General features: G+C 40.7%; 1 protein-coding gene across 1 annotated transcript in view; it reads left to right on the top strand.

Moving 5' to 3' along the window:
• Positions 1 to 14,368, top strand: part of EIF2D (eukaryotic translation initiation factor 2D) — a 486,000-nt gene extending 471,632 nt beyond the window's left edge. The window contains exon 15 of the mRNA XM_044076862.1: positions 13,964 to 14,368. Within this exon, the coding sequence (XP_043932797.1) occupies positions 13,964 to 14,034 (71 nt within the window). The 3' untranslated portion in view covers positions 14,035 to 14,368. The remainder of the gene's footprint in view (positions 1 to 13,963) is intronic.
• Positions 14,369 to 14,870: the final 502 nt, after the last annotated feature.

The raw sequence follows: 14,870 nt of genomic DNA, 5'->3' as shown, positions 1-14,870 counted from the left end.
CTCTGAGCGATAATTTTGGAGACCCTGGATCTGAGCCTTCCAGGTCTGACTGATTCACATCCAAATATATCCCAGTCTTTGGATCTGCAGCTTTCTCTGAATGCACTGGCCTTGATATCCTTGGAGCCAGATGAGACTGAGCCAAAGTACCCTGTTGGGTCTGAAGCATTGGTCAACTCTGAGGTTTTCGGAGCTGTCTTTTCCCTTTGGAACCTCTGCATTGGACAGTTTGGCCCCAACTTCTGCCTCGGGTAGATTGCCTCTGGGGCACAGGGAGCTGATGGGCCAGAGACTTGGTTTCTTGGCTATATTGTCTTTCTTCCCCCCAGAGTGATCTGCCTTTGAGGTACTGAAGTGAGTGTTCTCTGTTCTGGCAGGACGAATGGATCCTACCCCCTCGGATCTTCCCTCTAGATCCCAGATGTCTCTGTGCCTTGAGCCACATCATTCTGTGCCACAGGGACAGCCAGCTCAAAGTCTTTTAGCTACCCAACAGGGCTTTACACTCTCTTCCGATACTTCACTGGAGCATCCCAATGAGAAAGTCCCTAAGAAGAGGAAGTGCAAGAGGAGGCACTTGGACTCCCCACAGGAGTCCGTCACTGAGGATACTGATTTCAGTGAAGGGGAAGAGCCCCCAAGATCACCACCTGAAGACGTCTTATTTGTAGACATTCTTGAGATCCTTAAGCAGAGGGGAGGGGGGAGAGTTGTCCTCCAATAACCCTTCTCCAGAGGAATCAGTATTCCTGGAAGCCTTTGGAGCTGGTCCGTCTACCTCCTGAGTTACTGTGTCTGCCAATGAGCTCATTGACTTGATCTCTAGATGGGCATGGAAGGAGCTTGACTCAGTTGAGCCAATCCCCAAAAGACTGGATCTGATTCTGGTTCCACCACTAGATTGAGAATACTGGAGTAAGAGACTGCCCATAGATGCTGTGGTCATGGTGGTAGCCATAAAGAAGGAACTTGCTGAGCAAAGTTCCTGTGTCCTTTCCCTTAACAGGGAGTCTACTGTGTGGGACATATTTGAGAAGCATGTTCTATGCTTAGGTCGCTGAATTACCTGGCACACTTTACGAGATTACAAAGGGATCTGATAAGGGAATTGTCAAAATCCCTTTCAGCGAGGCTCAAACTTCTGTAGCTTCTCAGTTGGCTACCCTACAGGATATTTCTAATTCATATGATCATAGCAAGTTACTAGGCTACTGGCCCTGAGGCCCTTTTCAGCCTAGCCAATAAATTTGCCCCCCACAAGTCAGCACCCGATGCCCCTATCCAGCTGGGGCACAGGTGAAATCCGAGGGGTGTATTTTCTATTTCCCATCGTCATCCATTATCCTCTTAAAGAGGGATAATGAAGTACTCTGCTTAATGTGGAGAGGGAGTCTGTTTCACAGATGGGGAAAGTCTGTGGGAGACAAATCTGTCCCACCAGCAAGTTCTGTTGATGTTGTAGACCAAGTCAAGGTCTTGCATGCAGGTCATGGAAGTGGAGTTTGGCTTGCGGATATGCAGCAATGTCATCAAGGTGGGGTCAGAGATTGCTCTGTATGCCAGACATAGATCACCTCTGAGGAGTTTGTATGAGATGGAGTAGAGGGACAGGGCTTTTAACCTGTCCATGTAGGATAGATTTTTGAAGCCCTGGATTCTCCTGGTCTGGAACGTCTGTGGTCTATCCAGCTGCTGTATCTGCTTCATGGGGTACATGCTGAAAGGGGCGTTATACTCAATGATGAGCCTGATAAGGGAGGAATACAGGGAAGGTATGACTTCCTCGTTCCTGGCAGAAGTACCCTAAATAATGAGGTGAGCCATGTAGCAAGCTCTTGGTACAATGGAGGCAACATGAGGCTTATCTCGCATGCAGCTGAAGATGCCTCAAGGGCAGCAGATTCAGGCATTTCTATTAGGGGGCATGTCTGGATGCGTTTGTGTGAATTTGCAGTCCCCTTCAAGTCCTCGTTTGTCATTGCTTCTTTTGATGGCAGTTTGTTGTTTGGCCCTAAAGTTAAAGATACACTCTCCAGGTGTGAAAAAGATGGAAAGACCCTCTCTGCAGTGGGTGTACGTTTTTTGACTCCTCAAAGATCCTTCTCAAGGAATGAATGAGGGGATTGAAAAATGTGGTTCAAGAAATCCCAGGGTCTTTTCCAAGATCTGCGTGGAGATAGTTCCCCCAGAGGTAGAGTGGGGAAATCTAATGGGCGAGGATGCCCATGTGGCAGAGGAGGCCTGCAGAGCCAAGGGTCTAGAAATTCCTTCTCTGACAGACCCTACCAGCATTCCTGAAAGGAGGCCCAATTCCCCACCTCTGGAGGCAGTTTGGGATCGTTTATCCGTGCACCAGAGAGCCTGGCTAGATATAACAAAAGATGCATGGGTGCAGAGGATTATCTCTTGAGGTTATATAATTCCCTTTTCCCTACCACCTCCGCCTGTATGTAAAGTTCCCAGTCAGAAGAAAGCAGCAGCATTAGAGATGCAAAAACTGCTAGTAAAGAGTCATCCAAGAGGTCCCACTGAACCAGATAGAATCCAGAACTTACTCTAGATTCTTTTTAGTGCCAAAGAAAACCAGGAAACTGGAGATCTATTCTAGATCTCAGCAAACTGAACAAACAGTTTGACACACAAAGTTTAGGTTAGTCGCAGTTCAGTCTATTTTGCATTTTCTAAGAAAGGACAACTGGATGTGCGCAATAGACCGTCAGGATGCATACTATCACAATAAAATGAACAGACAATCCAGAAGGTATTTACATGCGTCTGGGAGCCAATCTCTACCAATTCAGAGCACTGCCTTTTGGGGCCTCACCATAGCCCCCATGGTGTTCACCAAATGCGTGGCAGTGGTAGAAGCTTACTTGAGACTGCAGGAATTCTGAGTGTTTCCATATTTAGATGACTGGCTCATTACTACCCCGACCAGGCATCTAATAAAAGCAAGACATCAACTACTCCAGATTTGCTTCCTTCTGGGGATAACCATAAACTGCACGAAGTCTTAGTTACAACCTTCTCAGACTTTGGAATTCATAAGCGCTGTTTTCAACAAGATTTCATTGACAACTTCTCTTCCTCTCTTATGAATGCAGACTATCAGATTCCCGGTCAGGAAAATAATTTACAGTACCACAATTTCAGCCCGTTTCATCCTTCAGGGCCTTGGGGTCACTGTCAGCGATCATAATTTTAATTCCTCTGCAAGATTTCACATGAGAATTCTTCAGTGGATCTTAACAACACAGTGGTCGATTCTTTGTCAGTGCTTGTTAGCCCAAATAAGAATCACTCAGACATGCAAATGATACCTTTGGTGGTGGAATAAATCAGATCAAAATTTTCAAGGTCATCATTTTGTTTTCCCTCAACCCAAGGCTGTAGTGACAACAGACGCTTCCCAGATTGGGTGGGTGGGGGCACTTCCTGGGAAGACAGTCCAAGGCACTTGGTCCCCCGAAGAGGTCAATACACACATCAGTGTTCTGGAACTTAGGGCGGTACTCTTAGCATTGCCTTTCGAGACAGTTGTGATTCAGACAGATAACATGTCAGTAGTCTGGTACGTAAACAAACAAGGAAGAACCAGGTCTTACCCCTTTGTGTCAAGTAGCCCTCTGGCAATGGGTGATCTCCTCTGACTGCTTTCTGATAGCAACGCACATTCCAAGGAAGTCCAGTGTAATAGCAGACAAATTGCACAGGTCTATTCTACTAACTCATGAGTGGTTTCTCAATTTGAAAGTGGCAGAAATTATTTTTCATCAGTGGGGACAACCTTCCTGCCATCTTTTTGCTTCTCTCCTAAACAACAAATGCACAGCTTGTTTGCCCTGATCCCCCTACTCGGGGAAACAACAAGGGATGCTCTACTCCACAGTTGGCCCCCCTGGTTTCCTTTATGCTTACTCACCAACTCTCCTAAATTCCAAAATGTCTGCAGAAAACTGTTCAGTTGAAGAGCAAAGTCATCCTCATTGCACCTTACTGCCTTCAACAGATTTGGTTCTCCTTCCTTTGGCCTCATGTACTTTACTGTCCTTGGATTCTGGATCTGATTCCAGACCTCCTGTCTCACTCAACAGGCATTATTCACCCATATATCTCAAATCTAAAGCTGACAGTGTGGTTTCTCCAATTCCGTTAATAACCAGACAACTGATGCTGTCTTCCCCTGTCTGTCATATACTTTTATCTGCTCATAAGGCTTCTACAAGAAAACTTTATAGGAGTAAATGGAAAAGGTTTGATTTTGTGGTCCTATCTCGCCGTAATTCTTGCTGGATGGGTTCGGAGCGGATTCTCAGGTCCAACTCGGCCGACACTAAAGCTCAAGAGCTTTTACTGGCTTGAGGCTAACCCCCATCCCATGGTGTATCATGGCAATTCCCCAGATCTCGTTTGCAGCGAAAGCTTCGAAGTTGTCTCCTTATTGGCTCATTGTAGAAATGTTTCAATAATTTTTGATATATTTGTCTATATTTCTTCACTTATTCTATCTAAATAGATGTTACCTATTACCTGTGTGATTGTAGTGAGTGCTTCCTCCCCCGTTCCACTTTCATAAGGATTGTACGGCCCGTTTTAGTTAGAGGACCGTAGTTGTCCATTTAAATTAGAGGGCCTTTTCTCTCTGAGTTCTAGTCCTCCTCCGCTTTAAAAAAAAATGTTTTTTTCTTCTCTTGATAGTTTTACCTTTGTCTTGTTGTTGTTGTTATTGTTATCTTTGCTTATTAACAGGAATATGTCCAAAGACAAAGACAGAAGAACATAAAAAACACCGCCCTTTTGGCTTTAAAAAATGCAACAAATGTTCTCAAAAAATGTCATTGACTGACAGTTACACCAGCTGTGTGTACTGTCTTGGAGAGGCTCATTTATAAGAACCCTGTACCTCTTCTGTCATGCCTTCTGTACTAGGGTTCTTAATGAAAGAAAAAGAAAACTGATAGACAGGGGCCTTGTGACTAGTTCCTTCCAGGAACAGCTGGAACTTGGTCAGACAGTTCCCAAAACTCTTAAAAGAAAATCTACATCGGTCCCAGCTTTGGAACCATTAAAAAAAGTCTAAAGTGATGGAGCCGAAGAGCTCTGGCTCCAATTCTACATCATCAGTCTCGGTGCCATTTGTTTCTTCAGTGCCGAGACAACCTTCTATCTCTAGACACCTGTTTGGATCCGGTTTCACCAACCTTGAGATGTCCTGTTTTGGAAAGAAGGAGATCATCTGTCTCCACCCATTCCTCCAGGACACTTTCTGATGAGGATGTCGAGTGGGTGGTGAAGAGGCTGCTTTGTGACTCGGCTCTGGCTAAAATGTTAGCCCCTCTGGACCCAAAGGCTTTGGAGCCGTCCCATCTTCAGACTACTGCTCCTCGTCCGACTGCTTTGCTCTCGGAGTCGAATGCTTCGGGTCCTTTAGTGCTGGAACCTTCGGTTCTGAGGATTCTTCCTGCTTCCTCGGTACCGATAACTTTATCCTCATCGGCTCAGTCTGGATCCGAGGGGTCTGCGAGCCACGCTGTCAGGTCAACTCCGAGAGGGATAGTCACCCCGGTTTTTCTTTGGATTCCCTCTCGGTGCGTCGGCTCGTGTGAGCTTGGCTCCCATGTCTGCTTCGGAACCTGTCCCTCCGGCTCGAAGACGACCTTCTGTTTCCTCGGAGTGGAGGTCTTCTTCGGTGCGGGGGAGGGGGTAAAGCCTTCGAAGCAATAGAGAAAGCTTTGTCCAGTGCCAAAGCCCTGGCTTTAAACCCGATGTCCCTTCAGCAACTGGCAGCAACCTCTTCTTCCCCACCTGCCCCAAAGCGTAGGGAACCAGAGACTCAAGGAGCCCCCATTGGAGGTATCCCCTCTTCCAAGACCTCCCCAGATTATCCCACTGGAGAGGTCCCTCGGAAGAGACTTTGTAAGAGGAAGCACATTGACTCACCTGAGTCTGTCACGTCAGACAGTGATTTGGATGAGTCAGAAGGGTCCCCAAGATCCCCCTCTGAGGATATCTCTTTTGCAGACATCCTTGAAATCCTTTGTCAGAGGGGTGATTGGAAGACCTTTAACCCTACTGAGGATGAATCAGTGTACCTTGAGGCCATTGGTTCCCGACCTTCCACCTCCTGGGTGACACCGCCATATGACCAACTTTTAGGGGTCATATCCCAGAAAGCTTGGACCTCCCTGGACACAGTGGAGCCTGTCCTGAGGAGGCCAAACAAATTTATGACTGCTCCAGAAGACGAACCTTTTTATCTAAGGGAGTTCCTGTGGATGCTATAGTGGTAGCAGCAGCCACAATGAAGGAGTTGTCAGAGACATCCTCAAATATCCATCCTCCTAATAAAGAGTCTAGGACGATGGATAGGTATGGAAAGTGTACCCTTTCTTCAGCGGCATTTACCTTATGATCGCTGAATTACCTCTCCCATTTTTTATCTGACCGTAAAACTTCTACAAGAAAACTTTATAGGAGTAAATGGAGAAGATTTGTCTTTTGGGCACATAAGAAAAATACTGATCCCTTCCCAGCTTCCTTACAAAGTGTTCTTGACTTTTTGGCAATGATTTTTAATGAAGGCGCTATCTCTTCATTGCTTAGAGTTCAGATAGTAGCAATTTCCAACTTCCATATTGGGTTTGAAAATTCTTCCTTGGCTTCATCTAAGCTTTTAAGGCCTCTTTGAGAGGCATCCTCCTGCTGAGGCCTCCCATTAAAGATTCTACTCCACCATGGGATTTGAATGTGGTACTGCAGGCATTAATTCACTCCCCTTTTGAGCCAGCAGCAAAATGTTATCTTAAACTTCTGACCTGGAAAACTGGTTTTCTAGTGGCCATTGCCTCTGCTAGAAAAATTTCAGAACTTCACTCATTGTCCTGTAAACCTTGTTACTTGATTTTTCATGAGGATAGAGTATCATTGAGTACCAATTAAGGTGATATCAAAATCCAGTATTAACCAGTCCTTTAATCTGCCAGTCTTCTTTCCAAAATTTATGAACAAAGGTGAATATATGTTGCATTTATTGGATGTCCACAGACAATTATGTTTCTACGTACATAGAACAAAAGAAATTAGGAAAGCAGATCATTTATCTGTTTCCTTTGCAGATTCTAAATTGGGCAAATCGGGTACAAAGTTAACTCTAACCAGATGGCTGATGGAGTCCATATCATTTGTCTACAACAAATGGGCCTGTCCTTACCAAGATGTTTGAGCTCATTCGAATAGGTCCATGGCTCCTTCTGCGGTGTTTGTCTAGAGCTTCCTTGGTTGAAATATGTGCAGCTGCAACTTGGGCCAATCCTCATACCTTTGTTACGGATTACAAACTAGATCTGGTCTTAAGGGGAAGAGCAGCTTTTGGTTCAACTGTGCTCAAGAATATCCTTCCTTAGTGTCCACCTGGGAATTTAGGTAGATGGGAACTCTGTCCCAGCAGTTGAGGATAGAATGAAAATTTACATCATCAGATAAAGAAGTTATGTACTCACAATAACATTCCATTTCTGTTGTCCATTTTCATTCTTCCTCAACTCCACACCTACCAACCTCCATCCCTTTTCACAATTAATTTCTGGAAGAATAAGAGTTTTTAAGGAGACCGATGTCCTTTAAGTTGAGCTCCAGATATGGCTTCTTCTGTTAAAGTAAGAAGTACCATTACAAAATGCTTATGTGAAACAGCAAACAAGATCTGAGGTATGTTAGGGGTTGGTGCATTATGGGTAAGTGTGGATCTCAAGAGTTTTTTGGTGGCCACGAGCTAAAGTAACGGCCAAGTTGGATCTGAGAATCTGATCTGACTCCAGCAATTGAGGAAGAATGAAAATGGACAACACAGATGGAACGTTATGGTGAGTACATAACTTCTTTTTTTAACCTTCACTTCCAAAGTAGTATCAAGAAAACCCACCAAAAACTAGGCATGCTGTACAAGAACAAACACTTCTGAGCACATCAACCAAAACTACTCTAGCCAAATCCTATCTCTTGCCCTCTTCTGCTTTATGGGGCCCCAATTCTATCTCATTTACAGTCTTCCACAAAAACTAAACTTAAAAACTGCTATAACAAACTTGGCAAGTTTGCAACTAATGCATTTTCCTTCACTCATCACTGTAAAGAGTTACCTTCCCTTAATTGACTTTCCCCTACATGTTTCCTACCTTCATCTTATAACCGCACATAACATTAGCCTGCTTGACCCTTAGTCCCTTAATCACCTTTTACATCCCAAACAGAACTCTCAGATCAGATGATAAACTCCTCCTCAAAATATATAAACTGATCAAATCCTCTGGCTAAAACCTATACTCCTACTCGGTAGCAAAAAATTTGGAACTCCCTACCAGCATTTCTTACAATTATCCATAAACCTTCCCTCCTTCAAAAGCTCATTAAAACACTTAACCAAATCCTGCTCCAATCAAGGCTGGGTTATTCACTGTGTTCAACCCATCCCTCCTTACTTTTTTTTTTTTTTGCTTCAAACTTCATACTGTACTTCTCCCCTACTTCAGCTGTCGTCATATTTTTATACTGTTTTACTATACACATACTATTTCCATATGTTGACCCAGTCTCCGTCTTCCTATCCTTTCCTCCCAGTCCCACATCTTGCGTATCTCTTTTCCAGCAACTCTCATATATAGACCTAACCTACTTTTATATCTGAGGTTACCTCACCTTGCATATTTTCATATAATCTCCTGTCACGCTTGCTTTTCTTTCTTCATGTCTCTAAACTTGCAATGTCTCACATGCAGTGTTTTAACTTTTGTTATTCCTATGCTGTTTCGAACCACATAGTAGCTTATATAAAATGTTTTATCTTTCATTATTCCTACACTGTTTCAAATGATGTAATGTCTTGTATCTTCATATGACTTTTTAACCTCCTATACTTCTCACATTTAATGTGTTGTTTTTACATCGCCTTAATGTTAGTCCTGTTATGTGAAATACTCAGTTATTTAAATTATCTGTATTTGTTCCTCACTGTAAAGTTTTAACTTCTGTACTGTGGAGCTTTTCTTCCTGGGCCTCCTTTGAAAATGGTAACCACCACACAACTAAACTGCACAAAATAAAACGAATACAGTGCATTTGTGAAATTTCCCAAACCTTTTCCTTCACCATAAATAGCCCATGTGAAGAATGCATAATAAGAGTACAACTTTAATGATTAAAATAAAAATAAAAAAAAACTAAGCCTTTTTGTCCCTAATGGAATAATGTCTCAGGACTTCATCAGCGTTGAAATACCAATTACATCACTTCCTTTTTATATGTATTCATCACAAAATTGTTTAACATTTTAATAGCAAGTTTGTAATACTTTAACTAATACAGTGAATAATATCAAAACTTTATAAACAACTAAAAATCTTTAAAATGCAGTCTAAAATGTAAAGTATAAATAAATGACACTTGTCATTTAATTTTTGTCTCAGTTTTAAAAACTTATAATAGACGTATTATCATTGATTCTTGGAGGTTTAGTAGCATTTAATCTAAACTGCCACACCATTTATTTGAATTCCAAAACATCATTCAAGTTTCCAACTCTGTCATTTCTGTCAACTTTGTCAATAATGAAAAAAAAAATTGAGTGGTGGACATCTTAAGGAATGTTTATATAATGCATTGGTATCACTACTTTTTTAATCTCATTTGAGTGCTTATCTGTGTGGCTGATGCACTTTTCTTCCTGGTTGTTGTCTGGAGAAGCTGTTTAGATAGGAAACAGTTTTCCCTTTTGCCAGTGACTTTTATATGTATGTGTTCAGATGTAGTTTCTTCCTTTGTATTATTTCTTCTCTGTCACTTTCCCACCTTGTCTTTAAGGTCCATGTTTTTTGCCTGTCATTCTTCCTCCTCCAGTGTTTTCCCATCATAAGCAACCAGTCTACTTGTTTAGTCTAGCATCATATCCCTGTGCACTGTACAGCTTGTGCCAGTCTTGTATTCTGCAAAGGGTGCCAGAACAGCACACTGTATTTCAAGTTTAGCATCACCTTTTCCCTCTGTAGTAGCAGTACGACTCCAGTGTCATTGCCTGATTCTTTAAGGATTAATTGGCTGTCAGTAGACATGAGACAACTGCTACATTGTCTCAAGATGCCCATGTCCACCAAGCTGGCTACAGAAAAGTTAGAAAATTGCATATCCATAATGTCTAGTCCTTTGATTTGCAAACATCAAGGGAGTGGTGTATTAGGGTTAGAAGACTATTAAGGGTGATTTGTTGCTGCAGACTAATTGGAGTAGACTAAGCTAAACATAAATTTGACTAATTTTAATTTGTACACAGTACTGACTTCTACTAAATCTGTAAGTATTGCCACTCGAGAACCAACTAGCTACTCTAAGCCTGTATTTGCACTATATATTGCAGTTTTGCAGGTTAGTTTCATGGATCATTCCACAGAGGATTTGCTTTCTAGGTGTTTGCTACTGTACGCACTGCTAACCCACGCAAACATGCAAAATTTATAGCAGCACAAAAAATAAATAAATAAAGAGCTCTCTGGCCAATAAAATGACTACACTGAGTCTTTTTGTGTATTTCCCATCTCATATAGACCAGGCAAACACCTCCTGCTACAAGATGAATAATACTGGTCCTGTTGATGTAAAAACTCAATAAGAGAGGTCCACAAATGGAATGCTAACACAAACCAGTTACACAACTTGCTGGAAATCCATGCTGAAGGTGATTTCAATATGGGAACAGTCAGAGGAAGAGCATTTTTTTTACAAAACAATTCAATGAAATGAACACTTAAAAGCAGGAAACAAAAGAGACCACTGAAAATTGCAAGTGATATTTAGCAGCTGGCTTTCCCTGGATGTCACTGGAAACAAGTAAAACACTTCTGGAATGCAAGCTAGGAATACAGGCTTTGCTGAGCTTCAGGAAAATGAGTAGGAGACAGTATGCAGTAAAGAAGGTTTACTCAAGAACAGTACTGGTTTGCTGGTTGGGCACTCAGTATCTTGTGTCTGTGGAAAACTATGAGAAGAGTACGTAAATAGGGACTTTGGAATAGGGTTGCCACCTTTTCAGTTGCCCAAAGTGGGACATGTTTTGTAGAAACATCAGATTTTGCAGGGCAAAACATACCCATAGTCAGTACAAAAGAGAGAACTTCACTTTTTTGCCTAAATAAAAGCTTATTCTCTTAGCATTATAGTTGCTTATTCTGTTTCTTATAACATTTAGGTGTTTCAGATACAAAATAACTGTTTTATGCAACTATTAAAGAAAATATAGGAAATTTTTGTCCAAAAAATCTCAGGACATTTGCCATTTTTTCAATTTTTTTGCAGGACACAACTGCCCAAAGAGGGACTGTCCCTCACAAAGTGGGACAGGTGGTAACCCTACTTTGGAAATCAGATAATCATAAGAGGCAGAGGGCAGAGAGACAGCCTTATAAAACAGCAGCAACAGAAGGGTTAGAGGGTTGGGAATTTTTCAGGGAACAAGCAGGCTAGCTACAGAGGCTAGCAATCAAATAAAGGCAATATTGAAGCTATTTCAGAAACTAATGTGTTAACGGGGGATGGGGCAGACACAGAATACAAACAGGTAGAATATAAAAGGACTGAAGCACAAACTGGACCAGAGAGAGTTCTCTCACTATCGAATTTCTAGTGTAGTTTAAGGTTCCAGACTATGTCAGAATTTACCACTAATACTCTTTATGGGAAAAAATGCAGTAAAAAAAGATTAAGGCACAAGTCTGGTAGTAGGGATGTGTAGTTCTGCCACCGTTGTGAATTAAACTGCAAGACTTTGGCCCAGCAGGGTTTAAAATATAAACAGATAGCATTTACAAGTAATTCTGCTTGTGAAATCAGCTGTGCAGAATAACTAAAGTCCCTAAACAAACTAGCAATGTAATCAGACAGAACAGAGCAGGAAAATACACAGCAGTATCACCTGTGCACTAAAGAATTTAAGCAGACTTGAAATAATTAAAATTAGTTAATTCTCTGTTTTTTTGAAAAGTTATTTGCTTACAGTTCCACACCTGTCCGAGTCTTGGATAAAAAATAATTGTTCCTTTTATATTTTTTAATTGTCTTCAATAACTGCTAAACTATGTTTTAAACACTGCAGTGGCATTGCACATATAACTGTTTTGGAAATTTAAGATAGTTGTTTTATACAAAGTTTTACCTACTTCTAATTCTGTTTGTGGTAAATATGCAAGTTAAATGGGTAGCTGCAAAGAGTAATTATTACTTGTCTATATTTTTTAATATTCCATGACATGCGAATGGTTATTTTTTTATGTGAGTTACTGAGAAAAATAAGGTGAGGGAATAATGAAGTTGTGGTTTAAACTTGAATGTATCCAGTTAAATGAGTTTTTTTAAATTTTAACAAACCACTTTAGACATAGACCTGCAAACTAATATGTAGTTTGTTTCAGAAATGTGACGAGACTTAAATTATGAGAATGCTTCCTAAAGGCAGTGAGATAATTTGTTGTGTTTATGAGCTAAAGCTGTAATTGGGTAATGTAGTACAGTTGGCACTGACAGCAACAGTACATAAAGTAGGGTTCAGTGTTTCATTGAACGTTTTGTTAGGGAGATTATTTTGCCAAACTGCAGGTTCATCACAGGATACCGGAAATTATTCTGCAGGATTCCTACACAGTGTGGGGGGAAGATTTTCCCTTTCACCACTGTTTTGCAGTCTTGGAGTTGGTATATGTAATTAGAAGGGAGGAGTGGGGATATAGGTGGCTTGTCTGCCTGCATAAAGCCTTTTTTTTTTTGTCTGATTGACCGACCACAAATGGTTGAAACTCAATGTAGGGGGGTATGCCAGTTTAGTAAGTCAGCAATGTAGTGACATATAATCATGTAGTAGTACTAAAGATGCTGTTAGATTGTTATGATGCTATAAGGTTCTTGTTATAGCCCAGATCATTTTTTTCTGTGATTGTATAGAAAAACTGGAAATGGAGGTAGGATGCGATTCTGTTAGGTTACCTGGTAGCTTAAATGCTGTTCTGTATACAAAATTGGGTAGTATAGGTGCAGAATAAACTAGATGCTGTAAGGATACTGAATCTCTTCAAGAGCTGTGTGACAGTTTTACTTCTGTATTCCCTAGGTGGCTCCTCTAAGGTAAAAATAGGTGATTCACTATTAACTCACCACAGTGCATGGGCCAGTCTAGGTATCTTTTCTGCCTAATTTGAGTCTTTCTTGTTTAGATTTTGCTCACTGTTAATATTTTATCTTATTAGCCTGCACTCCCTGTTCTTCAGACCTCCTGTGTAGAAAATGTTCCTAGAGAAGCATATTTTAGAGGTTTTTCTTTTATGTTGCACACAGGCAAATTTTAAGGAATGATTGGGTTGCAGGACCTCTTTCTATGATTGGGTTGCAGGACCACTTTCTATTGCCATGTTGACATTACTGAAGATACTAATCCTGAAGTAAGATGGTTATTTACAGCTGGATAATGTAAAAAGTTGTGCATGTTTAGAACAACAAAAATCTATCTTCAGGAAGTACAAGAGTTAAAAGAGCAGCTTATCAAAAAATATCAGAAAAATAAATATTGATAGCCTTCTGTGGTCTTGATGGATCAGTCTGCTGTTTTCAATGACTGAAAAGTTCTACATGTTGAAAATGATTGTAATACCATCTGACTTTGTCCAGTATATCCATTTTCTTTTCTTAACAGAAGTTAATACTTTTATTGTATTCTTTGGAATGTGTATGTGTGTGTTTTTATTTTGAACTGTATCACTATGCTTTCTGTCAAAGAAGTTTTATACTCTAGTTTAATTGGTTTACTTTTCTTTTTATGTTGCATATACAGAAAATACATTGAAGCATAATAAGTTGTGCGAAATTTTAACAGGACATTTATATGTATATATATAAAGTAGTGATTGCAGACTTTCTGGCTGTATTCTTTCAGATGAGTACAGGATTCCTCGCAAATATGTTCAAGGACTGGAGAAAGCACCCAAGCCTGCCAAGAAGAAGTAGAGTCTCTGCCCAAAGCTATGACCATAAGGATGACAGGACTGATGGAACTGCAGAAGCTTCCACTCACTTACCAGATGTCTTTAAAGGGCCACTTTGGCAGAGGAGTTGGAGTGCTTGGCTTTGACCCAACTCCTAGTGCCATCATCAAGTTTGGACTTTTGGGAAACTGTTTCTGCTTCTGTTACTATATTTTGACTCGCTCAATGCTGTTAACATCACCAGAAGTTTACTATTTGATAAACTTCATTATGCACTGCGTTCTTTGCACCTCAACTGTTGGGTTGATTATAGTACACTACTGAAGAGGAGAATAAAAAGATCAGGATTTCTTGTACTGTTTTAGTTTATTATTATTATTTATTTATTTTTATTTTTTTGTTGACACACTGGATTTTTACATATTTTAATGGTTAAGAGGTAAAACAAAGTTATAGACCCTAAGATTACCCCTTTTAGTATTTATTGCAACAGTCTTTCATTGTATCTTTTATGATACAATCCTTAGAGAGTAAGCTGTTAAAGCTTATTTGTTTACCAAAATGGCATACTTCCTTGACAGTAAGGAAATTTCAGATATTTTGTTTGACCTGTGATGTGCCACGCTAATATGAGAAAAATGTGATGTGCCATCCTAATATAAGAAAAATGTGTCACTTAGCCCAGAGAAATGGTGCTGCTGCAGTTATTAGAACTGCAGTGAGAAAGGCTAAACATATTTTACTCTTTTTCCCTTAAGTATACAAGCGGCAGGCTTTTATATAGTTCTGTGTTAAAACTGTAATAAAATAAGACAAGAAAGGCAACATTTTCTTGTTTTCTTGTTTCTTACCCTTGTA

The sequence above is a fragment of the Protopterus annectens genome, chromosome 7.part0 (genome assembly GCF_019279795.1).
Source record: "Protopterus annectens isolate FY-2018-M chromosome 7.part0, PAN1.0, whole genome shotgun sequence".
Classification (NCBI taxonomy): Eukaryota; Metazoa; Chordata; order Ceratodontiformes; family Protopteridae; genus Protopterus; species Protopterus annectens.
This window is presented reverse-complemented; position numbering and strand designations above follow the sequence as displayed.